The 27,818-nt window shown below is 40.3% G+C and overlaps 2 protein-coding genes and 1 non-coding gene across 3 annotated transcripts; 2 read left to right on the forward strand and 1 right to left on the reverse strand.

Moving 5' to 3' along the window:
* Positions 1–2,341: 2,341 nt before the first annotated feature.
* On the forward strand, positions 2,342–2,413 carry trnaw-cca (transfer RNA tryptophan (anticodon CCA)). The gene has a single exon. It is a non-coding gene; the product is annotated as a tRNA-Trp (tRNA).
* Positions 2,414–3,111: 698 nt separating this feature from the next.
* Positions 3,112–6,000, forward strand: LOC115370979 (protein LIAT1). Its single transcript, XM_030068078.1, has 2 exons — positions 3,112–3,464; positions 4,457–6,000. Exons 1-2 carry the CDS (start codon positions 3,329–3,331, stop codon positions 4,891–4,893), a joined length of 573 nt encoding a protein of 190 aa, XP_029923938.1. The 5' UTR covers positions 3,112–3,328; the 3' UTR covers positions 4,894–6,000.
* Positions 6,001–8,067: 2,067 nt separating this feature from the next.
* aifm5 (apoptosis inducing factor mitochondria associated 5) lies at positions 8,068–25,891 on the reverse strand. The gene is made up of 20 exons (XM_030068073.1): positions 25,865–25,891; positions 23,707–23,710; positions 20,647–20,719; positions 20,393–20,502; positions 18,974–19,083; positions 18,808–18,852; positions 18,249–18,330; positions 16,828–16,940; positions 16,579–16,665; positions 16,045–16,136; positions 14,933–15,063; positions 14,287–14,402; positions 14,075–14,146; positions 13,850–13,913; positions 13,249–13,325; positions 12,917–13,034; positions 12,337–12,435; positions 10,224–10,299; positions 9,944–10,048; positions 8,068–8,101 (listed from the first exon to the last, which is right to left on the reverse strand). The coding sequence occupies exons 1-20, from the start codon at positions 25,889–25,891 to the stop codon at positions 8,068–8,070; spliced, it is 1,635 nt and encodes a 544-aa protein (XP_029923933.1).
* Positions 25,892–27,818: the final 1,927 nt, after the last annotated feature.

Below are 27,818 nucleotides of genomic sequence, written 5' to 3' on the forward strand. Positions count from 1 at the left end.
TTAAAAGGACTCTGTTTCACATAACATGCTCAGTTCCTTGAACGAGTCAAATCAGGAAAAACGTGATGGTGAGGAATTTTTCTCAGCTTTCATCAAGTCGACATGGCAAAAAATCCCCCCCTTCTTTGTAGAAATAAAAATATCAGCAACTAGAAGAGTGCCCTGGTGCTCGGATTAGGCCACAAACCAGCTGAGGAGCTGGCACTCAGTATAAAACAGTTTTTTTTTAAGGTTTTGATGGTTTACATGAAAAAATATTAGCCCAGTAGCATGAGATTATCAGCGGACAGATACACACACACACACACACACACACAACACACAGTTAGATACACATGACCAGAGATTATAATAGATAATAAAAATATTGTTGTAGAAGAAGTAGAAGAAGAAGAAGAAGAAGAAGAAGAAGAAGAAGAAGAAGAAGAAGAAGCAGAAGAAGAGGAAGAGGAAGAAAAATATACAAGGATACAAGGATACAAGGAAGTTTATTTGTCATTATACAACAGGTTGAATAATGAAATTAAAGTGTGGTTCCCTCTTGATTGATTAATTGATTGTATAGAAAATAAAATTATTAAACATGGAGGAGTGCAGATGGTGCATTTAGTAGTCTCACAGCCTGAGGGAAGAAGCTGCTCTGTAGTCTGGTTGTACGGCAGCGAATACTTCTGTATCTTTTGCCTGATGGCAGCAGGGTGAACAGGCTGTGGCTGGGGTGGCTGTTGTCTTTTAGGATCCTTTTGGCTCTGCGCAGGCACCTCACCTCCCCGATATCACTGATGCTTGGTAGATGGGTGCCAATGATGTTTTGGGCAGTTTTAATCACTCGTTGCAGAGTCTTCCTGTCCTGGGCCGTGCACATCCCATGCCAGTTTGTGATGTTTCCAGTCAGGATGCTTTCAATCGCTCCTTTGTAGAAGCTGACAAGATATATGTATATATGTGAACTCTTAATGTTTAAAGCTCCCAGAGCGTGAGGAGACAACCAGAAACATAAAATAAAGCAGATTGAATTACCAATAGCCTTGGAGTTTTAGGCTTGATGACGATTGGATTCAACATTATACAATGCATATTACAATATTGAAAACTATTCTATCTATCAGCATATTTTTATCTTTCTGTCTATTTCTATGTTTTATTTTTGAATGTGCAGACAGATTGGAAATGAATAGTTTCCCTCTTGCTGTTTATTGTAGTTTTCAGCTCATGGCCAACGAGCTAAGTCCGTCTGGCTCAGTGAACCCGTCAATGACCAAAGTTCCATTGCCCAGATTTATCCAAGGGCTTAAAATAGTTCAGACCAGCAAGTCTCACGCTGCTCTAGTTTCATCTGATGATCATGTGTGCCTGTCGGTGCTAAGATTTCATTTCTAACTGGTGATAGGGAGCATGCAGTTGATATTTATTGGACTGATATAACTGTTGACCTTAAGGCCATGTGTATGTTAACTGTTAGTTTAGTTAACTGAAAGGTCACAAATTTATACTGAGGACAGAGAGCATCTGAGCTGGTGACTGATGTCCCTGAGCAAGGCACTTATAGCTTGTGTGTGTGTGTGTGTGTGTGTGTGTGTGTGATGTGTTCTGTTGTGATGTGTTCTGTTGTCTTCTATTGTGATGTGTTCTGTTGTGATGTGTTCTGCTGAATTGTGTTCTGTTGTGATGTGTTCTATTGTGATGTGTTCTGTTCTGCTGTGTTCTGTTGTATTGTGTTCTATTCTGTTGTGTTGTGTTATGCTGTGTTGTGTTCTGTTGTATTATGTTGTATTGTGTTGTGTTGTGTTCTCTTCTGTTGTAATGTGCTCTGTTGTGAAATGTTTTGTTGTATTGTGTTCTGTTGTGATGTGTTCTGTTCTGTTCTGTTGTGATTTGTTGTGTTCTGTTGTAATTTGCTCTCATGTGTTGTGTTCTATTGTATTATGATGTGTTCTGTTCTGTTCTGTTGTAATGTGCTCTGTTCTGTTCGGTTCTGTTGTGTTCTGTTGTATTGTGTTCTGTTCTGTTGTGTTCTGTTGTGATGTGTTCTGCTCTATTGTGTTGTGTTGTGTTGTGTTGTGTTGTGTTGTGTTCTGTAGTGATGGGTTCTGTTGTCATGCGCTCTCATGTGTTGTGTTCTATTGTTATGTGTTCTGTTCTGTTCTGTTGTAATGTGCTTTGTTGTGAAATGTTGTGTTGAGTTCTGTTCTGTTTTATTGTGTTCAGTTCTGTTCTGCTGTGTTCTATTCTATTAAGATGTGTTGTGTTGTGTTGTGTTGTGTTGTGTTGTGTTGTGTTGTGTTGTGTTGTGTTGTGTTGTGTTGTGTTGGCTTGGGTTCTGTAGAGAACTGTACCTGTAGACCTCGTGGCGCAACGGTAGCGCGTCTGACTCCAGATCAGAAGGTTGCGTGTTCAAATCACGTCGGGGTCAGTTCTTTGCTTTGATTACACGGCACAACCCAACCGCTGCGCCATGTGTGTTCCTGTATGTCAGGTTCTGTTACACGTAACCCTATACCACTCAGTTGAAAAAAACTGCACGTTATCTGCACTTACAATGCTTGATACAATTAGTTCAGGACTTGGTTTTTTTCATACACACCTGAATAAATTATCCATAGATCCCACTTATTTTAAACGACTTTATTATACTGGTTTCAAACAAATATAGGCTATTGTCAAAAAAACTGACGAGGGCAGTTTTGTCAGATTATTTGTTGTATGTGTAAATTTGCAGATGTAAATAAATAAATAAATAAATAAATAATGTATCCAGCAGTGAAATTAAGTTCATTAAAGGCCTTTTCCTTGTTTCTCTTGTTACATAAACTCGACACAAAAGAGAAAAGCGCGAGTCATTGAATCCACCAGCACGGTGTGTCCCGTTGCCAAGGAGACGGGTCACTTGGCAACGCGGCAGGTCATACGTGATTCTGCAGTCCCGGAAAAAAATAATACTTAAAATTCAAAAGTGCAGGAAAAAGTTGGATTTTTAGCAGCTTCTGCGATTTTATTTTGTCGTGTGCAGTGGAGGAAATGTTGAAACCTAGTTTGGCAAATAAAAACGTGGGAGTTTAGGAGCTGAAGAGCAGCAACAACAGATTTGGATCTGCGGGATACAGCCTTGTTGTGTGCCCACGCAAATTTCCAGGTCGCTATATTTATTTCCCAAACCCAAGGGGAATACTTTTTTAAATATTTAAGAGCGCAAGACAACACCAAAGTGGTCTGGATGGGGAAGGATCCGTGGCAATCGGTTGATTGAGACGCACGTTGTACACGGGGGGAAAGCTGCTTCACGCTTAAGTTGATTGAGTTTGTGCCAAGCCTGCAGCATGCGGAAGACATGTCCTCCGTGGACAAAGACTGCAAACTACTCCTGATATCCAGGAACGCAGAAATCAAAGAGAAGGACAAAAAGAAGAAGAGTGGGTCCAAGAAAAAGAGGCATGCCACCGCTGCTCAGGACTCAGAGGATGCAGGTGAAGTATGCTGCATGGCTGGGTCTGAGGAAGTAAAAATGAATGTTATAGGCCTTTTCATCTACGTTATTTTGTTTTGTTGATATTTACCTGAAGAGGATATTGGCTGGTAAAATTGCTATCTCCAATACACACAAAAGACCGTACCATCAAACTGTGTGACACGCTTTTGTCTCACATAAAAGCTCTAAAGCTGATCACAGACATGAAGTAAATAAATACATGATCAACTATAGACTCCACAGCCACACAACTGACTAGAAAAATGAAAAACACCTTGCATGCTGTCCATAAAGACTAGGATTAAAATCTTACTGAGATCCCTGGCTTTATTAAAGGAAATAAAATACTTTTACTCCTAATTTTCTCGACAGTGGCTCTTCCAAAGTCATATAAATTGCATCATATAGCCTACAAATTTCAAATGGAGGAACTGTGGTGGAAAGATGGAAGAGAATGTGTTCACAACATTGAAATTGAATGAATTCAGTTTCTATAGTTAACAACTACAAATGTTCAAGTAATGAAAAGCCTCAAAGCCTTAAAATAGTGAATGTTAGGCTGTTCCTGCTCCTAGTTAGGGATTTTTATTTAATTTATCATTGTGGAAAGGTGACATTTTGAATTGTTTTGTACAGTCAAAGCTATAATGCAATAGCATGGTTTGAAACAGTGCTTTTCTTCCTCCTGACTGAGTCTGTTCCACCTCTGTGTGACCCCATAACATGACACAGGTATACAGACGTATAGGGATCATGTGTTGGTGGCAGAGGATTCCCTGCGGCTTTGAATGGGTCATTAGAGAACAGGCTCCTAGTGTCAGTTCTCCTCTCTGGCCTATTATCCCTCATTACTGTAAACCAAGCCATTAGCCATACCTACTCTAACTCTTTTACTCCACAGGGAGTCATTAGTAACCTAAACTACAACCTTTGTTTATTGGTGAGTGTGTGTGTGTGTGTGCATCTGCCTGCATGTTTATATTCCTACAGAGAAACCTCAGAGCATATCTTTGCCTCCTGAGACCTCAGTGATGTTATCGCTGGCCCCGTCATGTCAAGGCCAACTCCAGATCCAGCTGCCCAAGCTCAGAGCCTGCACCAGAAAGGACGGCGAGAAGAGTGCCAGTGGTGGGCGGAGGAGCAAGAGGCAACCCAAGGACTCGACGGTCCAGTCAACAGCAACAAACAAGCCGAGTGGCGGTGGAGCTGCGTGGCAGGGGGACGTGTCAGAGCTCAGCGCCCAGGCCAGAGAGAGCCTGAGGTGGGAGGGAGTGCTGGAGGACCCCCAAGCTGAAGAGAAGAGGCTGGAGCTGTACAGGGCGAACAGACAACAGCGTTACCGCACCCATAGACAGGCTCTGATAGAGGAAACCCAGGCACCCTTGAGACAGGTCTCTGCTAAAGAGGACAACGTGAAGAGGGCTTAACCTGAATCTGCCCAGATCTGATCAGACTAGGACTTTACTGAATGAATGTTTTGACTGTCCAGGAGTGATCAGATCATGGAGGAGACTGTGTTTTTGTGTTGTTATAATACACAGTGAATATAAGAAAAAAATCACTATAGCCATATCATTTACAATAAGTTTATTGTAATGTGTTTCATCAAATTATTTACGTTTGGATTGACTGTATACTGTATTTTTTTTTTCTTCAGGTGTGAAGCATGAAAAATGTAGCCACAGCAAATATGTTGAAAAAGTAGCAAGAATAGCAGAAAGTGCTGGAGTTCATAAAATGTCCTTTAGGGGCCGCTGTTACACAGTGGACTGACTGTGAGCGAGCCAAAGTGTGTTGTCCATTTAATACCCTTTCAAACACTTGCAGTTTTTCACCTTCAATAGAAAATGCTTACTCTTTCACGAGCAAAATGTACATCCTGCTGCCAAGAATGTACTTTGACCACTAAATCTTGATCGCAAGGCTCTGATGTCAGTGGAAAAGGACAGGCCTACCTCCTGTTGAATGAACCTCTTTAAAACTTAATAGAGGATTTGCATAGTTTGTCTTGTCCCTCTGAATTATGTAGCTCTTGCAGAAAATACCAAAAGTTCATCATTCATGGCAGAAATCCCCCTCAGGATAACACTTCTGAAGACCCCTCATGCCTATGTGCTCAGTTTTTTCCTCTTGGGGCTAAAAATGAAGCGAGGTTACAAACACAACATTTCTTTAACTACAAAGTAAGGACATGCAGATTAGCCCTGTTAACTCATTTTATTCTGGAAGGTGCTACGAAAACAATCAGAAAAGCTAAACCAGGGTGAGTGAGTTATACAAAAAATGTGATTAACTAGTATACACTCATCAGTAAATGGCTGTCAGTGGGGGTTTACCATTGGTTTTTAAAGTTTAGTTCTTATTTCATTCTATTCTAATGCATGGTGTTTTCTCTTTGAAGAAGGAAGCAGGAATTTGTGAATTGCTATATATATTTTTTTTACCCTTTCGCAGTGAATCAGTGTCACTGTCTCAGGAATGTTAAGTGTAATTTACAGTGCAAATGTAAGAAATAAGAAAATGAATGTATGCCAAATAAAGACGGGAGGAAATTAATTACAAGATCTCTCTGAGTGATCATAAAGTAGATCTTGCGAAAAGGAGCAGATTACCTATGACCTGTGATATGTGTCCTGATGCTGAAACAAACACTACCACTGCTGGAACGTGGCTGCAGAAACACCATGTATCCTGAGTGAGTCAGCTGACAGATCAATGAATGAAGAGAGAGGGTCCTGTTGTGCCTGAGAACTTTATGCATGAAAAATTTGAAACACAAGACAGAAGTTTGAAATGACAAATACAAAGTACAAAATTGACTTTGCATCGAGAATTAAGTTGTTTCTTGCAAAATAATTAAAATTCACCATTGTACATTTTCCTCTGAGCTGATAATGAACAATGACAAATTTCTCCCAATGATATTTTTTGGATGAGTCCCCAAGAAAACAACATTGCTCAAGAAAACATTATTTTTACTGCATGAATTAATAATAGGCAAAATTATTTAGAACACTTTACTGAGTAAGGGTTGAAAAAATCTAGCTAGCTTACAGTAAGATTTACCTTAAAAATTGTTACTTATATGCCACTGATCAACATAAAGTTGTACTGTATAGGCAATGCTAAGAAAGATGAGAGGTTAAGGAGGTATGACAGGTTGCAATGTTTCACATACAGTTAGAGTTAGACTGATACACTGGTTTGCTGATATAATGGGCCTATACTGGCCTTTACAAAACCAGATACTGGCCCCTGAGTGTTGTCCATTGCCAATAATATGTTAGCAGTGAGTATATGATTTTGCTGAAACAGCTTCAGGAGTGAAACTCCATAAAATCTGCAGTTAAACCTGCCTCACTCTACCATGAGGAGCTGTTAGCCAAGACAAAAAAAAAAAAAAAACATTAGCATGGGTTTTAATGAAGAGGTTTGGCGTCCTGTGGTGGTCGAAATGCTGTTGCAGAGGCTTTTTCACCCTGCAAAGAATAAAATACTTGACATGACATTGACATGCCTCAAATTGGTAAAATAAACCTAATGAATAAAACAGCTATTGGAATCTTCAATTCAAAAATATCAGAATTGGTATTGGCCTTCAAAAACTCATATCAGTCAGATCCTTGATAAAGTAACATGAGCCATGCTGGCAGTGAAAATGAAAAGGTGAAAAAGAGTGAATATGGAGGCTAAAAGTAAATGGTGAGTTGCAAAGAGAGCTGTAAAGGAACGGTGATTTAAAAAAAAAAAAAAAAAAAGGTAGCGAGACCAAGGGCACAGAGAGAAAAGTGCATTTCTTTTGTGAGAGCTTTGTTGCAACCTCTTTGTGTGCTGTTTGTCGAAGGCTCATTGTTCCCCGTGTTGCTGTTTTGTCACCATTGCCTGTTTCAGCATCTCTGCGTCAAAGAGCTGAACTCGCTCCCTCTGTTCTCCTAATCCCCCCCTCCAAGCCACTGATTAGAAAGCAAACATAGCCACAATGGCCATTAAGGTCACTTGTGTTTTTTCCAGCAGCCCCATCCAAGTAAAGGGCTACCCAAAGGCAGCTTACGCCACCCTTTCAATATTAACACTAATAATACTAATACTAAATCAACCTTAGGACATAGATCTGTGGAATTCAGAAGAGAAAAAGTGTAAATATAATGAAATGACCCCAAAATAAATAAATAAATAATGAAATAAATAAATAATAAACCTTGAGACTAAAAAACAGTTGAGAGCCCCAAAGCTGCATGCGTCTGAGGTATGTGTTGTTTGCGTCATGGACCATCTCTTCCCCAACTTTTCTGCTCCAACTTGATAGATGCAGAGGGCAAATTCCCTTCGCGTGAACATTTACTGTATGGTATACAGTACGCAGTTTCTGCACAATGTGTATCAGAACACTGTAAACATATACGTCACTGCGGGTTATGCTGTTGTACACCAGGTGCCATCAGTCAAGTCTATCTGTTCCAAATGGAGTGTTTTGACTGTCTCCAAATGCTTTGTCCCCTTTGGAAGATGGGATTGATGGAGGTACAGATGAAGGACATTCGGACTGCATGTCGACGTTGTACTGGTGAGGTGACGAGCAGATGAGTGGATGGAGACGTGGCTCAGGACAGCTTCAGCCAGCTCAGGTCATCAGATCTGTCAAGCAGAGGAAGACAACGTGTTTGTTTAAAGCATTCAAACGAGTCTCTAAACGGTTTATTTGACTATTTCTGTTGGTCTGTCAGATAGTCTAGCTGCTTTTCTAACTTCCTTTTGCTTGTCTACTTTTTTTTTTAACTCTGTTTTCTGCATAGGTAAGGCTTTACATGTGCTATGTGCAGCAGTTTAACATCAATAAATCTAACACATCAGTCTTGAGACATTAGTATAATTACAGTAAAAAAACAAGACCATTGTCGGGAAGACTGGCAGCCTCTACCAGCCTCTACGCTGCATTTTACTTTGTGTGCTACGAAGACAGATTTTGCAGAAAAATCTTCTTGATTGCTTGACCGCAAAACAGGAAGAGCGTGCCATTCTTGCAGCTCAAATGAAGCTAAAGCTTTCAGACGTTGTTGCAATGGCAGATGGTGGAATGAGAGAAAGACGTAGTTCAGCAAAAGACAAAGCACATGCAGATGGAGTGAGACCGGTTTGCAACAACCTCTTTGCAACATGGAACAACCTTGTGATCTTAATTTGGAAAAACAATGATAGTTTGTACCCCTTTTCCACTGCAAAAAAACAAGAACTCTTTGTGCCTATTTCCACCATGGGTACCCATCACTCTTTTTGACCAGGGGGTTTGAGCTCCTCAGCCCCAAAATGGCCCCTGTAAACAAGGTAGTACTCTTCAAGATCATTGTATCAAGAGATTTTTTTTGGCTAGAAATTTAGACAAAAACGTATACTGTTTATTGAAAGTTGATCACCATCAGTCCATTATGTAAAAATGTAAAAGCTTGCTCTGTTGTGACTTTACTGTTTTTGTCAATTACAGGGCATCATAAGCTGTACCAGAGAACTGGTGATGGTCTAATTACTTGGTCACTGGTAGAGGATGATAAAACCCTAAAGTAGTTAATGCCCCTTTAAATATTTGGAAACTTGTTTGGTCCAGAGAACGAGACTCACCTAAGAGTTTGTCTGTGTGCCTGCTGTGTCATCTGTCTTTCTGGCTGTGTCTTAATAAGTCCTCCAATTCACACGACCACATCGGTTGTTTGTTCCAATCCTCTAATACGACCTACAGGAGCATTTCAAGGGTGAACTAGCTATAACTCACTAGCCACTAAAAATACTTGGTTACGGTTATGAAAAGGTTACTGTCAAGTTAAATTAAAGGTTTATTGTAATGGTTACGGTTAGGAAAGGGTCAGGCGTAAGTTTAGAAAACGTTAGCGGAACAGTAGCCAATTATGGACCCTGTATCTAATTCTGGCCAAACCATCCCTCGCACAACTTCCGGCCATTTTTATAGTTTCATTTTCAACAGTCACGGTTACAGGTCTAGTAATGTTCAGTTACACCGATTTGAGGAGATAAGTACAAAGTTTTATAAAGACATGTAGATATTTGGGCATATAAATTGTTAAGTTATTAGCTCATATAGGAAAAAGCAAAGATTCCACTGGGTAATGGTTATTTTATGTTGAATTTCAGCACACTGTGTGTCACCTGACCTCCAGTCAATCTATAGCCCTGTGAATAGCTGAAGTTATGCACTTCCTTAAGCGGTCATTGACATTGTGAAGTTACAGAAAGGGTTAATCTCAGCATCGACACGACCCAAAACATCCAGTACTGGATACAGCGACCTATGGGGTCATTTTTTTGCTGGAGGACAGTTTCGTCTGTCTTGTTTTTCAATCATCTATCAATCTAGATGTACCAATATATCTTCAGTTAAAGAAGGAGTGGGGAGGCTGATGAGGCCATAATTATCCTAAGACAGAAAGACAGTAAGAAAAGGTCATAAAACAGAGGGATATGACATACTGAGCCTCTTTCTTCGTAATGACTTTCCCTGCTGCAAACCTCTCAGCCACTGCAGACACTGCCGGGTCGTAGTCAAGGCTCGCTGCCGCTATGACCTCATCGTCCCTGTGGGTAAACAGAGATTAAAGAAACACATTAAAACCACGAGTAGAATATCAAACAAGATGATCAACAGTTTCCTTTAAGTCCACATTGTGACAAGAATTATACTACTCTCGGTCTGTAAGAGTAAAGTACAGATGATTAACATTCACAACAACAGCTGTTTTTCTCAACTTACTTGATATACAATGCCAGGAACTTCAGGTCCTCCAGCTTTCCTTTCAGTACAAGCTCAGTGTATCCCTCTCCATAGCCTGGGCACAGCCAAAACACAAATAGGGAATATAAAATACCGTATTGACCCGAATAAAAGACGACCCTGATTTTAAGACGACCCCTCTTTTTCAAGACCCTTTTTTGGAAAAATACTTTTTATATGGACATTCTGCCAGGAGCGGACTTACCATTAGGCAAAACTAGGCGGTGGCCTAGGGCCCCAAGTTCCTGAGGGCCCCATAAAACTCCTCATACACTTATGGTTAATACAGTTATTACTTATTTGCGCACATTAATTATGTTTTTGATTAAAATACTTTTGCTAAAATGCCAGCAGAATGCTTATCGTATTATGTGTGTCTCGGGGCCCCTGTTTTGTGTGTTGTCCTCTCATCTCAGAGGGCCCCATGCCTGCCTTTGCCTTGGGTCCCAAATTTCTTAAATCCGCCACTGCATTCTGCAACACCAGCCCATGCTAGCTTTAAACTCAGTGCGGGGTATTTTGAGCTCTGTGGCAACTTCAAGTGCTTTTTGCTGCATCACAGCCCTCATAACGGGCAGTCCTTCACTACGTTTCTCATTCACAAAATCGCACACCCTCCTGTCAGTCTCGCTGAATCGACCAGTTTTTGGACCACGAAAAGCCCTTCTCTGGCTGTGGGCATTTTTTTTTTTTTTTTTTAGCTCTTCTTTCTGAGACCGCCACCGTCTCACATTGCACTCATGGCCAGGGTTAAGGGATGTTTATTTACCTTGACAGTTTCGGAGGTAACTTCAGAAAGCGTCCAACTGACAGCCGGAGCGGCATGTCAGCTGGCTGCTACATTCAACCGGGTAATCGCGCTTCGCATTAAACGATTTTGCGGAGGCAGGAGGAAAGTTGCATGATTTACGTTGTATCCACGTTCGCGCGCTGCGTGCGTGACCGTGCATGTGCTCGTGCATGAACGCCCGTACCGTGCTGGAGCACACCCCTTCCAACCGTGCCAGAGCGGGGGAAGTGTGCTGTATTCAAGCACGGAACATATGCAAGTACAATACATGTGTATTTGCTTAGACCCCCAATATAAGACGAGGGCGTTTTTTCAGGGCATTTTCAATGGAAAAAATATCGTCTTATATTCAGATCAATACGGTAATCACAAGTGAAGAGTTTGGGCTTTTAACATAGAGCCAATAATGCAAGTTTGTGGATGTCAATATATCCTGGGGTCTGGTGCTCCATGTTTTTGTTTGTTTGTTTGTTTGCTTGCTTGTTTTTTCCACTTTTTTTTTTTTTTTTTTTTTTTTTTTTTTTACCATGAACTGAAGAGTATAACAACCCTAATAGCCATGCAATATTATTTATATTGCTGTCAGTAAAACTTTTGCTTGGCCACACTGGATCAGATTTGTATGAAATTCGATGCTCTGAACAGAGATCCTGATATGAGTGCTGAATTTAATAGAGCGATATGGAATTGTTTTTTAATTGCAAACTCTGAGTGTTAAGTCCTGCCCACGCTGACAAATCACAATTAATGTTATATATTGTGTTGTTGTGACATTTAGAGGACCAGATTCATTTTGTTTTTTTGGAAATACCATGCACATACAAATGCATTCTTCCCACTATCTTCATCACAAATATCAGTTTTCTGAGTGATTGAAATAGCTGTTGCCAGACAATTTAGTTGCATTTTTTTTTTTTTATCTGATTTGGCTTGTTTACAGTGTTAGTATACCACTTTCCATTAGTGCTGTGGGTTTTATTTAATGAGGATAACAGGGGAAAACCAAAACAGCAGAACTCTATCATGGTGTGCTTCAGTTATCAAAGCTTTTTTGTAGAGTAATGGAAGGTAGAAATGTGACTAATATCTTGGAAGTAGAGAGAAAAGTGAGGGTATTATCACATTTTAAATTTTTATGTTTCTCTTGGGCCCTACTGTACGTCAACAAGCGCTCCATCATGTGCAGGTCTCTCAGTACATAAACATATAAACACACAGATACACACCAATATCTCCTTATCCTGATAAATCACTTTTCATGTGTGTATGTGTGTGTGTGTGTGTCTGCTGTGAGATACCCACCTGCGTATCGGATGGTTTTACCCAGTAGGACGGTCCAGTAGAAAGGAACTGAATTGAGCTCAGTTGGTCTATCCAGCATGTTCAAGGCTGCTATCCTCCCTGACCAACAGTAAAACACACACACACACACACACACACACACACACACACATACACACACACACACACACACACATTCACAGTGCATTTTATCAATAAATACATAAACTACAGTACATGAGCTGAATGATAAAAAAAGATGATAATAGAGACAAATGAGGGTAATAATCTTACAATGCAGTTACATTTTACAGTTGAACTAAGCTGACGATGTGCTATTGTGTTCATACACTTTCTGTTTTAAATGTATTCCACTGTAAATGTATTCTTGTTTCTACTAGAGTGCAGCAATTTGAGTTGCACCTGTATAAAAAGCACTATACAAACAAAGACTGAAGTTTCATGTGCTCGTTTAAGGCCACACTATTATTAATGATTAAATGTCACGTGTACCTTTGGAGAAACTAACTTTTCATATGCTTAACAAAATCTGCCTTGTCACTGCACGCTCTGTTATGCAAACAAATACTGCAGGAGTTACCGTGTGCTTGCGCCATCTGCCAGTGTCCGATACTGACCCGCTGTTTTTTGGCCATTACCAGGGGGAAGGAGGCCAGGTCCCCCCCACAGAACACCCCAGGGACATTGGTGCGCATGTACTGCAGGAAACAGACATGGTAAGCAACCACAACAGCATGTCCTGAATGGTCTCAGAGACAGCAAGGTGATGAGTCAGGTCTGATCCCACAATGACATGAATATGTGGTATGTGCCCGAGCCTCAAGGACACCCGGACATGATTAAATTATCAGAGTGAAGAGACAAAATAAGATCCAGACAGCCAGAAAAAAAAAGAGAAAATTTCTGGCTCACCGTATCGACCACGACTGAGTTCTTCGCGTCCATATGTATTTTACTTCCTTGAAGGAACTCGGAGTTAGGAATGACACCTGGAGGAGCGAAGACAGAGCGGTGGTAGTTCAGTAAATATTGCAAGAATACAAGTAGTGTTGCCGGGCTGTTTCATTCATCATCATCAATCCATCAAGAGTGAGTGTTCCTCAGTGTACAGCAGTGCATAATGAGTTGTCAGGTTATAAAACAGAAAAGTAGATAATTTATATCATTCAAGCTTCTGCTGCCTCTGAAAAATCAGATACCAGTCACGGATATCTTTGACAGTCTGAGGTTATAATCCACCAATGTGAACTGAACTCAACAGTTTGCACCTTTTGTGCATTCAGAAAACCTGTTGGTGAATGATTACTTGTGCAAAATTATCTGACAGACACTGGTAATCAACCAAAACCCACTTTTTGTAGAACCAAATGAATTTTCACCTTATTTGATGTGATCATGCAATAAAGGAAAATTACCCAAAACACACAGATAAAGCCATGCAACAGGAAATCAGAAAAAAACATGTGTTTTCCTTTAAAATGTGAGATTATTGCCGTCTCCGTGTTACACTTACCAATTCCAACAATCAAAACTTCAGCTGGAATAACTATCCCACTTTTAAGTACGACCTCCTTCACCTTGAGGAGGAAAGGAGAAGCGAGACAGGAGATAAAGCTTGACTTTATTAGAGAAACTGCTTGTGATGAAAGCCAGCTTTATCCCAAGGTCAGCATTTCACTCACTGGGTCTGATCACTGGCACATATTTGATGGACCATATACATATTTTGCAATTTTACCTTGCCATTTGCTCCTCGGACCTCTGTCACATTATCATTCATGTAGAATTTCACTTTTTTTCCTTCCAGCATCTGCAGAAATGAGTTTAAGTTAAGATGGTGTATTAGAAAACAAAGCACACATGCTACTAGCAACCAAACTATCAAAGTAAATGGGTCAAAAATAAGGTGAGCAAAAGAAAGGGATATGAACTGTGACATGCACACATCACCGTCATAGTGATTCTGCCAATCTCGGGACCCAGGGTCTTCTGATATGGCATTTCACTGCTGCCTATCACCGTGATGGTGGCAGCCTTGTCTGTCATATAAGATGCCACCTCCATGCCTGAGAAGAAAACAGCAAACATGCTGTTACTAATCAGGGCGAAAGTGTGTGCAAACACAAGGAAACCAAGCAAAAATAATCAGATTTCCCATGCATAATAATCACAGCTGATATCAGATGAAAAACCCTGTGTCTTTTGGGACACAAGTTTTTCTTTAGTGAAGCAGTCTTGTAATTAAAACCCTCTTTTATGTTTTTCTGCCCATTGTTTTATTGTCTACACACAGTTCTAGGTGAGATGAGTATCATGGATATACGATGTTTTAACCACTGTTTAATATTATTACATTGTCTCTACCATGCATTTACTAAAAGAAAAGCCATAGTTGATGATCCACTGTTAGACTGTTGACTAAACTGTGTTTTCCTGAATTTTTTCCCCGTACAGACATAGTGCTTTTTTGAAAGCACTATGTCTGTCCAATACTTAACCATGTAATTTTTCAAGTAAAAAAAAGACATATAAGTCATCAAAACCGCCAAACAAATCTCATATCATTTCTATATGTTTCATCCTTCAAGCACAGTACCAACAAAGGAGGTTCCCACGATGACGATGCGGCAGCCCACACAGGCTGCGTGGATCTGCCGGGCGTCCTCTGGTGTCTCCAGCATCTTGACGTTGCCCAGCTCCATGCCAGGCATATCCAGACCCTTCGCTCTAAGGGACAGATTATATTTATACACAATGCAGTGGCTAGTGTACTGACGATGCTTCAATATCTATCCTATATTTTCTGATACAAGGGTAACATAGTCAAACCTGATGTTGGTAAAAGTCTCTGACTGAGGAGAAGCACGGTGTTATTTATTTGGTGCTGAAATAATGATAGTTTAAAGGAATAATCCACCATTTTGGGCAAAATATCCTGTCATCGACTTACCCAGACGGAGACAAAATGTTCAACACTATTTTCACATATTTATATCCAGTAGTTCAGTTCCTGTGGGTAGCATTTTTGTTATCTTAGCATAGCTAGTTAGTGCTGGATCTACCTCGACCTCCAGTGGTGCGTGGATCACTGCGATACGTAGAAGGATACACGTGTTCAGCGGTTACAGTTCCACCATCTAAATTCTCCTAAAACAACTCGTTTTTTGTTATTTAATTTTAAATTTCAAGACGTGTATTTGGAAAACATGCTACACACGCTGTAGACAAGACAGCTTCAGAGTTGCTGTTAGGGTTTATTTTATCACTTTGACAGAGCCAGGCTAATGACTCCTAAAGACTTCAAGTCTTTATGCTAAGCTAATATGAATTGCTACCGCCAAGAACCGAACCACTGGACATACAGAGATGAAGATGGCATCAAACATCTTGTCTCAGTCTGGGTAAGTCGGAAAAGAGTATTTTGCCCAAAATATTGGAGAATTCCTTTAAATATTGCATCACCCAGTTAGGAGGGAGAATATGTTTGAGTCTGAGTTGATATTAACACTTCATTTTTTATATGTAACAGTCTTTATATAGAAAAAAATCCACACTGTTTACACAACAAATTGTTGTGTACTTCATTTCAGTAATCAGTAAAACCAAGTACTTTTAATTGACTTTAATTAACTTTTAATCTTCAAATAACAGTATAACTGTATCTCTGGTTTCTTGGCAGTGTGTGGTACGTCTTCTGTGTTGTTTTACCTGCAGCCTGTTGAGATGAGGAGCTGGTCGTAGCTCTGGACTGAGCCGTCGTCAAATGTTATCGTCCTCTTGTCTGTGTCCAGCGACAGCGCCTGCCATCACAGCAAGAGGCAGTGAGGGGCCAATCAGCAATCACAATGTGGCCATCAAGACACAAGTATGACCCCGAGTGCCCACTTGTAATAATGAAGTAGGCAAATCCCAAAGTGAGGGAAAATCACTGGTTAGTGCCTCTCAGCACTCGTCTTGATCTGCCGTGTTCTTAAAAGAGGTTTTTTACTGTGTAAGCTTTTGCCATGTTGTCTTGTGAGATGTTTTATTCTTTTAAAAATGGTGTGTGCCATATGCCACTGTGTTTCTGAGCTTGGTGGACGGTCAGTGTCCTTCGGGAATTAATAAAGTGCGTGTGATCTCATCTCCTCTAATCTAATTTCTTCACTTCACAACATGAAAAGCAAAATACAGCACATGTATTTTGTGGATGGATTTTAAATGCAGCAGATGTAAACATGCTGGGGAGGAGGAGCCACTCACTTCTTTCCTGAGCCACACCTCGATGTCGTACTTGTGGAAGAACTCCATCCTCCGCAGCAGGATACTGTCACTCACCACATTCATTACCTGAGGATGGGTGCAGTGTGTGTGTGTGTGTGTGTGTGTGTGTGTGTGTGTGTGAGACAGAGAGAGAGCAGATAACTGTGATTTGTTAAACAAAATTCAATAGTATTGATAGCGGCAGTCACCAGAGGTATTGCATCATGTCTTTGAGCAGATTTACAGCACCTTGCTGAGTCGAGTTTTGTCGTAAGGTAAAAGTTCGTCCCGGGTGACCATGATGATTCTGCCTCCGTAGTTCTCCTGCCGCAGAGTCTCGGCACAAATTAGTGACGCAGCCCCTGCACTTACAGAGAGAAAGCACACCATCACACACAGAGCCGTCGGGCCACAAGGCAGGTCAGGCACCTCGAGACCCACCTTCTGCAATTTAGGGCCTCCACAAACATTCAGACTTTTTTTTTTTTTTTTTTTTTATCAATTAGCCCTTTAGAACAGAAAATTCATTTGATTTCTTTCAACAACATGGAAAAAAGGCCCTGAGCAAATTAGTGAAAAATTACCAGAACATTACTAAAATAAATAAATTAAATTAGCTAAAATATTTCAATGTCATATCAGATGACATAAAAAAAATATGAGAAAATGACAAGAAAACTAATAAATAAATAAATAAATAAATATAATCACAATAAACTGATCATAAAATCAGGAAAAACATAGTCAGAAATTACAAGAAAAAGTAGCCAGGAAATAATTTTGAAAATTTATCACAAAACTATATTAAACTACCTGCATTAAAAATTTTACAACACCAACTAACTATATTAAAAATGTAAAAATTAAAAATAAAATAACAAAAGCAAGACAATCATTAATCACCCCCCCCCCCCCACACACACACACACACACCCCACCCCACCCAAAAAAAAAAAAAAAAAAAAAAAATTAAAAGAACTAAAATGAATTTTGTTCATAATAATAAAACCTGTCAAGTTGTTCATCTTTTGGATCTACATTGAAATATTCATGGTAAAACACAAAGGCCCGGATTTTTTTTTTTTTTTTTTTCTATGCAAGGGACTGGACTGTGAACTGAACATACAACCTTATCATTAAATCGTCAGGCATGAATATGCCTGGATAGGATACGAAAATAAACACAAGCACACATACACACCAACCCTGGCAGCAGCTTCTGCCTGAAACTGCTTTTTTTGTTTTTTGCTTTTTTTTTGTTTTTGTTTTTTTTATGCCACCAAGTTTCAGATGGCTGGGATTAGCTGGGATTTGAAAGTCAGTTTGATACACTTTTAGATGTACTACTACTGGTAACGCATTGTCTATTGCTGTGTTGTCTCTATGTGTTGATTTGGTAGCAAATGAACTATATTAAATGAAAATTAATTAGACTGATTGTACAACCTGCTATGCCAATTCGCCAAACATTACCTGCTCCTGCTACCTCTGTGAAGTCTGTCTAATTACCTGTCAGAATGGCAGTAAACCCAACCAAGCAGGTTTAAACACCAATAATCAGCTGTTTTTAGATACCACTTGATCTCAGACCAAAATGCATAGGCACACACACACGCACACACTCTCTCACACACACACAGTCGCACACAGTTGGAGCTGCTCATGCTCACCTCCTCCAAGTAGCAAGATGGTGTGATTGAGTCCTGGTACTCTGGCTGACATGCTCTTTATTCTTTTTGCCTGTCTGTGACTCTGAATCACCACACACCACAGAAACACATCATCACATAAACCAATCAGTAACATAAAGCTTCACCATTATCACAGGTAAAACATATTAAAACCACACGCTATCAAAGATGCCCCTGTGTATAAGATGCACTGAACACTAGCATTAAACCAATATGGTGTTTTAAGATCAATACTGATTCTTTTATGTCCTACATACTTTATATTATAGATGAAAATGGCATTATGTGAGGGTAAATTAAATTAACTGATGTCGAAGTTTGGCCATGTTTTTTTGATTCATGTACTTTCTCCACTACTGGACTGTTGCTGTGACTAAGTAAATAAACTACAGAAATGTTTCTTGTAGGTCAACTGTGATATATTAGTTGGCCATGACTGTAACACTAACTGAAAGCTGAGTAGAATAAAGCTGAAATATGTTATTGTAGTAACTTTGGCAGGCGATGACACTGACTGAACAGGAAATGCAGTACTCACCTTTTTGTTTACAGACACGTACACTTTGTTGTTTTGAATTTTGACCTTCAAAAGAGAATTGGACAAAGTCAAAAGACAGCCAGTCATCAGAACTTGATTGTCTGTGCTCTGTCTGTCTCTTCATGTGTCTGTCTGTCTCTAGCCTTTCCATGTCTCTGATTCCTACCCTGTGGCAGGGTAAACAGTCCATGCCGGGATATTCCTCCAAATCTCCTGTGTGGACGTTGAAACACGCACCGTGCCACGGGCAGCGCACTTTGTGGCCTGAAAGAACACCTGCATGCATGCACACGCGCGCACACACACACACACACACACACACACAAAAATACAAATACAAATATATATGTGTGTTACTGACAATACTTGGTGCCTGTGCTGTAATCTGATACTGACTATGACAGAACACTGTATTTTCATGGGACATACATCATTGTCACATTTGTCTATGAGTTCATTTTAAAATGACATACACACATACTGTGTAAACTTCATTGCCAAGTTATTTCTTGTAATATGCTGCCTGGAGAATGCCACTTGACGGTTTTTAGCTAATTCTCCCTCACATTTACCTGCCTATGTTTTTTTTTTTTTTTTTTTTTCTTTTTGCATCTTTTATACAGTTTTGTATATGTGTAAAGGAAACCAAAGCAAGCTACACGAGGCAAGGCTTTTCTGTTACAATACACCTCTCTCATTTATCATAAATTATAAAATGGGGCTGCAACCGATAAACAAGTGTTATTTGCCCTTATTGAGGCTCTGCAGATTTGCTGTATTTGCAGAGATGAAATTCTGCTGTCAGGTACACCTCTTCACCCACAGCAAGAGACCAATTGAATCCTAGGAGTAAAACACCTCAAATTGAGCATCAGCAACTCAGCGCTCAATACAGAGAAACTTGGATCACCAACATTCGATTTGTTGCCTCTCTTAACCCTTTGACATTCTTTGGCACCCTGCAAACACAGGTTGGTCAGGTTGGTAAACATGGGCGAGCTGTTTACAGTTTACGGACATCATGTTACAAAAATTTCAAGCAGCTGCCTCTGCTACCATGTTGAGCAGTCAGCATGCAAAGCTCCCTGGATGTGTTTTTACTCAAAAATTTGAGTGTTATTTATAATTGAAGAGCTTGTTTGCAAAAACAGATATCTCCATTTGAATTTCTTAAACCCTTTTTAAACTTTTTGGAATTTTATTAAAATTTACTATATATTTATTTCTATTTTTATATGTTTATTTAGCCTGGCATCATTTTTATTATCCTAAATCATGCTTTGTGTGTGTGCGTGTATGTGTGTGTGTACTCCAAGCAGTATCAGTGAAAAAGGTGCATTCATTTTAAGAATGGCTTTTATCTGTTTTTGCAAATGAACTCTTCAATTGTTATTTATAACTTGAGTACTAGTACTATTTCACAAGGAAAAAGTCAGCAAACTGAGCCAACTGAGCCTCCTCTCCCCCACATCATCACTGTTTTTAAGTCAATCTAATGACACACACACACACACACACACACACACACACACACATACACACACACACACACATACACACACTCAGAAAGATAGCTGAGTCTTACCTTTGCTGAGCGGGGCACCATAATGCGTGCATTGGTTTCCAGTGGCACTGTATTTGCCCTCACTGCGCATCAACAGAACGTTATGATGTCCCACCTCAACTTCCATCATCCTAAAGTCACACACACACACACACACACACACACACACACACACACACATACACTTGGTGAGATCATTTGTAAACAGTACCAACAAGAGTTTACACACATACAAACATAGGCCTACATTTCTCCTCCACCACCCTTTATCTTACTGTCCGTCCTTCAGGTCCGACTCCAGACACACCATCTCTGTCACCTCCTCTGATGCGTCCTCTGGATCAGTGTCTGGCAACTCTTCGCAGTCTGGAAACACACACACACACACACATACATACACACACACACACACACACAAGCAGAAAGAGAGAGAGAGAGATAGAGAGAGAGAGAGAGAGAGAGAGAGAGAGAGAACACACTCAGGTTAGTATTGATTTTGTCTTTATTTATTTAATTACATCAATGGCTGCCCTAGACAGTGCAAGAAGAATCAGCTAGTGCTGCTAAAACATGTTGCAATCAAATTATTAGAAAATCCCCAACACTGACAAGATTCTCATTTCAGACAAATTTCAGACAACATCTGGAGGAACCCCAGAAGTAACAGCCTTAATTTTTTTCAGGGATTAAAAAGCCTAACGAGATTAATAGGACATCTGGCCCAAATTTTCGCCATATTTGTCCTGGGTCACTCAGCAGGTGACCAGCGCGACGCTCCGTGGTGCCAGCGGCATCCCGCTAACTGAGATGTGGACGAATTCAGACAAAAAAAGTGAAATACTTACGTGGTTTGCCTGCAGACATCTCGCTGATTCGATAACACGAGGATATAATTAAGCCTCCCGGAAAGATGTGGGATGACTTTGATCAACTTCGGTGAGGGTTTTCCTTGAAGTCGCACAGCAGACCGTGTTCACCGTTTCTCTGCCTGCCCATCAGCTGGACGCACTCATGGCGATTGGACAGGAGTCCGTTTCCACGGCAACCGGGCCATCCCCAGCCCTCATCCCCTGACCCTGGCAAGCTTTGATCCGTCAAGGTAGGCTAAGTTTGAAAGGACAACAGCAAATAATTATAACCTAGCAGAATAACTGAGTTTTTGGTCCCAAGTGAATAAACAGTTTGGTTAACGTTTACGGTCATGTTCAGCCCCCGTTATTGTTCCAGAGAGGAGCGACGCTTTTTGTGTTTCACAACAGCAGTATAGAGAAAGGCTGACGAGGCAGCAGCCCCAGACACTGAATGGACGCGTGTATACGCAAGCGACAATGCACAACTTACGTAAAACTGAGGTACAATCCTTCATTCAAACTACACGGTAAGTTTCAAACAAGCTGCACAGGCTGACCACGGCGTTTGTGAAGCTCTGCCTGGCCGTGCGTAAAGCTTTACGCACACAAATAAGGTCACACTCCAGTGCCATGAAAAGGAAACCATGGACATCAACAACAAAATAACAACAATAATACGCATTAAATCCAAAAATGTATTCACGTGCTAAAAGATTAGGGGATGACAAGTCAAGAGAAGTCAGATTTATTTATTCAGCCCTTCATCACACTCATGTCTTCCAGAGCTTTACAGAGGACACACCTGCCTGATGCAACCAGTCAACACACAGCAAGGTAAGGACGAGAGCAAGTTTGGCAAGGAAATAAAACACATTGAAACAAATCAGAGCCCAAATGCTTAGGTTGTAATTATGTAACATGGTAAATAAGAGTTTAACAGTGATAGAGGCAACCGTCCAGATAGACTGACAGCAATCCCAGCATCAGTGGAAACCTCAGTGTGAAGTGTGTAAAGCAGTTTGTGTCGGACAAATCGGGTTTACTATTGGTTGGTGCCCACATGGTTATGCAGCTTCCTTAACTGTTTACAAAAAGGAATACATAAAAAAATAAATAAAGTACGTTAAAAATAAAAAAATAAAAATAAAAATACAATTAAATCTGCCTTGCTGTTGTAACATTTTTAGGATTTATATTCATTTCTATGGATTTACCCGACACATTCACCCCACGTGCTGGATACATTTGCAACAAGGAAATGTATCATAACTGTTGGACATACATATCAAGTTTCATTACTTTAGGACAAAGGATGTTCAAAGTAAAACTTACCAGAGGTGGAAGTAGCTAATTACGTTGACATTTTTGTGTACTTGTACTTTTTGAGTGTTTTTAGAGTCAGTAATTTTACTTTTAGTTAAGTGCATTTCTGCTTGAGAATTGTAGTTCATTTTATAAATCACATCCATTACTGAGAACAAATGATCAGTGACAGATTGTAGAGCTTTCAAAATAAAACGTCAGTCATCAAAGATGAGAAGAGGAATCTGGTTCTACTTTGTTGGTTCTGCATTTTGTCATTTCCAAATTTCCAATAAAAGGTGCACGATGAAAAGTTACAGATGGTGATAGAGGCGAGGACCATTTAGACTCAACTGGCGAAAATGTGGAAAAAAGGGGGAAAAGTCAGTGAGTTGGCTTGACAATGAGAACCATGTACACTCAATCATCATATAACGTGCTTGCTGGTTGAGTCTACGGGTCCTCACTTCAGTTTTGCGTAATGCCCCTTTAAAAGAAAGTAGTTTGAAGCCTGTTCTCTCCTTCTTTTCTAACTGCATGGAAAAGATGACAGACACAGTTACTGTTTGGAAAAAGGAATTCAGTCACTTTTATTCTGAGAGCATGTTAAATGAAACACTTTTTACTTTTACCTCAGTAGATTTTTACAGCAGTACTTGTACTTCTACTGCAGTAAAAGACCAGCAAAGTAACAATACTGCCACTTAAGCAGCAGCTTATTATACCTGCACATCAGCCTGATTGGGGTTACTTTACAAACCTATTTACTGCAGGTTAAATCCCTTCAAAATAACAGTCTGTGGCAACCTATGGCTCGTGTCAGTACACAGTAATGTCTCTGCAAATCATAGTCTTCCTCTCCTTTTTTCTTGCACCCCTCCTCACCACACACACACACATACTCACACACTCACACACGCAGCACGTCTGAAGCTGCAGGTTGCAGCAGGCTGCAGTCCTGCCTGCTTCAACATGGTGTGACTGATAAGGTGTTCAGAGAGGGGAATCATGTCATGATGTGGCCACAGCCCCTTTATCAGGAGTCAGTTTATCACTTCACATGAGGAATCTGTGTAAGGGGGCAAAGAAAGCAAACAAATAAATGTGTTTATGTAGGTGGAACAGAGTTCAGTGGGTATTTCCTCTTCCTCTGTCTCAGATTCTCTTCTGTGCTTTGCGCACTGTGCTAGGATATAGTGATGGATTTGAGGTCAGCGCTCCTGGTCACTGGAGTATCTGCATGCTCTTTCAGACTGCTGAACACAGCCGTCAGATATCTGCCACTGCCAGAGCCGGCACGCAGGAACGCCTGGAGGTGGAGGAACATCAGCACGTCTTTAGCCCACAGCTCTCTGACAGGAACATGGGCTGTTTTGTGGTGCGTAACTGTAATCTCTGTCTCATGTAGGTGATCACACAGAGTCCATTTTACAGCATTAATCTTTTGAAAAATGAATGAAATTTCTTCATTTGTTTTGTTTTGTTTTGTTTTGTTTTGTTTTGTTTTGTTTTGTTTTGTTTTGTTTTGTTTTGTTTTGTTTTGTGGTGTGTGTGTGTGTGCATTTGCAACAAGGAAATGTATCATAACTGTTGGACATATACATAAAGTAAGTCCTGGGATTCAGAGAGTTAATGATGCTAATCTTTGTATTCATTCATTTTCATTTATATATGATCTTCACATTTCCTGTCATCTCTTTCTCCAAGTGCAGTTTCTACTTAGATCCTCAGTTGGCAGAGGACCTGATCTCCTGCCACTCCCTGCTCTCCCACAGCCTTGTCGCTGTGTCTACAGGTGACAGCCTCACTCTGATCTGATGCCACACAAATTCATCACCATTCATACTCAGAATGAGACGCTCTGACCTTCAGGGTCAGTTCGCGCTCTCTCAGGCCAATTTGAAATGGACGCAGGAAATGTCCTTTTAGGCACAACTTTCATCAGCATCACCATTCTAGTGTCTTTAAAGATTGCTATATAAGAACCTTTTACAGCAAATAGCCTCCAGTTGCATTCAGATTTCCTCAAATGAGTCAATCAAATATGAATTAACCTAAACCCTGTAAACAACATGTTGGTCATACCAGTGACAAGTAAAAAAAAAAAGAAAGAAAAGAAAAGAAAGAAAGAAAGAAAATATCATGATCTTCGGCAAGGCAAGAAGGTTTTTAGTGTAAAGTAGAAAGTAGTGGCAACAGCTGCCCAACGCAATAGAAGCATTTTAACAAACTTTAAAATAAACAAATAATAAATAAATAAAATATAAATTCAAGAATGTTTTTCTTGCTAGCAGCCCCTTTCACAAGAGTACTGAAGGTCACTGGGAGAAAACTCAGTTGTTCACTATTGTTACAGTTTGTGTTTTCATGTCTGTTGGTGTGTGTGTGTGTGTGTGTGTGTGTGCGTGAGTTATAGGTTATTTCATCCATGACTTCTTGGACATGGCCCTCAATCAGACATTTAAACAGTCTTGGGAGCTGCTCCTCCACCACTCTGTGGTAAGGAATTTTACCATTGTGTGTGTGTGTGTGTGTGTGTGTGTGTATCAGTAATAACAACATATTGTGCCTTAAACCCTCAGAGAAAAGCTATTATCTTAAGCAAATAACATATTGTGCAAAAAAGTGTAAGCTATTCAATTAATTTTTAAACACTTTGACTTGGAATTATTTCACTGAAAATGCAGAATATAAACAAACAACACCACTGCTATTGGAGTCCTCCAACCAAAAACAAGCTATCTATCAACCAGAACAGCAGATTATAGATTTCACTCTGTATAAGAAAAGAAAAGGACTGTGTTTCTTTGCACCACATTTTGTGCTTTACAGACAAGGTGTGTGTATGTATCTGTGGCTGTGTGTCCCTGTGCACAGGCATATCTATACATGTGCGCGAGTGACAACAAATCAGATTGCATAGTCATCCTTCGCTGCCATGTTTTGCGCTGTGCTGTTCAGCCTTGATCTCTGTGACACAGTGTAATCTCGTTAAGCTCTGGAGAAGCAGCAGAGGTTGTGACCTGCCTCACCCCTGCTGGAGGACAAACAGCCGCTCCCTTGTTGCATGCAAAACCTGAACACACAAACCACCTTCTGGAGCAGATCAGACCAGCTGTATTGTCTGCATCATGTTGACTTTAAAAAAGTGGAATCAAATGCATGTGGATAATATTATATGCAATAGTATCTTGGATAATAGACAAAATCTAACATGAAAAATGTTTTATTGAACTTTTCCTCAAAATGTAACTAGAGCAACATGACATCTATCAAACAGAGTATGCTCTCGGGCGTTTGTGTGTCTAAATATATGTTGAGGTGATGAGAACGTGCATGCAGCTCTTTGAAGTTGTTGATCTGACATGAGAGGTGATAAAAAACCCTTATCTCTCCACCATAGATTGTAGATCCTTAACACTACAGATTATCTCATCTTAGTCCCAGCCAAGGTTTCTTTGAAAATACCAGGAATCATGAATTTGGTCACATGCAGCATATCGAAGGTTCAGTGCTCTCATTTTATGGGAGTTACTTTATGTATTACTTATTATTCATAGTTAAAGAGACACATTGACGATGGGACTGTGGAAAGTTAACATGCACCAGCTTTCATGTTGTAACTGTTGACCCAGTGCTAGACATGGAAAGCTGCCTGCTGCTGTGGTGCTTAATGTTGTTTTTGAATGCATATGTCCGTTTTTGTTTTGTTCTTGATTTTTGGAGTGTGTGTGTGCTGCATCTTATTCCATGGCAGTATGTCTGTCTGTACTATCCCTATTTTCCATCTAAACTCAACACTCAGGTGATTTCGTGCTTCAGCCTGGCTGTAACATCCCGCTTCTACCTGGGCTTTGCTGTGGCGTCGCTGCTGGTTGAGATCAACTCCGTGTTCCTCCACAGCAGACAGCTCCTCCTCCTGTCCGGGCAGAGGAACAGGCCCGGGACCGGGGTTACAACCCCCCAGCCCTCCATCACCTTTCGCATGACCAGCTTACTCAACCTGGGAACGTAAGTGGCTGTGTCATTCTCTGGGTGGAGATTCATGTTGATGTTTGCCTTTAAATGAAACCTGGATGTTGGCCAGTCAGTGTTCTCTCCTGCTGATACGATCGAGGTGAAGATATGATTTTATTTATCCAGCTTCAGAAACCTGTCTCACCCAGCAGCTGCTAAATAATATAAAACTTTTATTAGTGTATAAGTTTCAAAAGATCTACGGCGTTAGTTTGGAATAATTTTAGTTTTAGTGTCCCAGGATGGTCCAAAGTCAGTTTCAGAAACTTTTCCAACCTTTCAAGAAAGAAATTCTGGGCAAACCCTTACATGTTTTTGCATTCTTTCGGTATAAATTGTCCAGTTTACAATATTGACACAAAATCTTAGAAATCATCAGCTTCAGTACAAAAATATTGGTGTCCATGTCTGTTTTTAAATACCTGTATTTGTCAAACCTTTGTCAAGATATGCGTATTTATGGACATTTTCCATGTATTTTTCTGTTTAGACTAATAGCCAATTAAATCACAGATGGAGATGAACCAACTCAACACAACACAACACAATATTCTAGTAATGTTTTTATAATTTTATTCACTGATTTTCTTGTTACTGGCAAAAAGAAAACATCCTATAAGAAAATTAAAGATGTACAAAGGAAAAAAGTTATCCTATAATGTCAGTCAGTATCATGTGAAAAAGAACAAGAAACCGGCACACTGTTTAATGCTACTTCACTGATGTTTTCAGCACATTGACAGAAAAACAAACCCCAACTTAATATCTGATCAGGTTTTTAGATGTCCAAACTTCCCTGATGTCATCATCAATCATTTCCCTTCTGTCTTGTCGTTAGGTTTGTGGTGTTTCGTGTGTGCACACTGGGCTGGATGATCCGCTGGCTGACAGCCCACCGTGAACAAATCCCCCGCTCTGTCCTGACAATGGGCACCGCCGGCCTGAGTCTCATCACCACCATGAACACAGTCCTGCTCTACAGGCTGCTGAGGGCAGACATCCTCACTAACACATGCAATACCAGAAAAGACCACTAGAGGGAGTCAGCACTGTGTTTTCCATTGTGACAACAGTCAGGCAGATTTTTTTTTTGAGTCAGAGTTGTACTTCATGATGTTTTGGGGCAAAGAATCTCAATCAGTCTGTGCTGCTCAAGGACCCAGACTGAGAAACATTGTAGTTTTGGATATTTAGTCAGGAACATGGGCATTTTTTTGGACAATGTGTGGTGCAGCACTTATCTAGACGATGGCACTTAATGTGGCATCTGCCATATC

Source organism: Myripristis murdjan, chromosome 14, assembly GCF_902150065.1.
Source record: "Myripristis murdjan chromosome 14, fMyrMur1.1, whole genome shotgun sequence".
NCBI lineage: Eukaryota > Metazoa > Chordata > Actinopteri > Holocentriformes > Holocentridae > Myripristis > Myripristis murdjan.

Bases quoted from the DNA above. Each gene is read 5' to 3' on its own strand.
- aifm5 (XM_030068073.1), bottom strand. From the start codon at position 25,891: ATGTCAGATCAACAACTTCAAAGAGCT. The intron at 20,503-20,646 runs GTAAGATAAAGG...GTGTGACTTTAG, and splicing joins TCGGACCTGAAGGACGGACA to GATGATGGAAGTTGAGGTGG. The intron at 19,084-20,392 runs GTAAGACTCAGC...GCATGCATGCAG, and splicing joins TGGTGCCCCGCTCAGCAAAG to GTGTTCTTTCAGGCCACAAA.
- LOC115370979 (XM_030068078.1), top strand. From the start codon at position 3,329: ATGTCCTCCGTGGACAAAGACTGCAAACTACTCCTGATATCCAGGAAC. The intron at 3,465-4,456 runs GTGAAGTATGCT...ATATTCCTACAG, and splicing joins TCAGGACTCAGAGGATGCAG to AGAAACCTCAGAGCATATCT.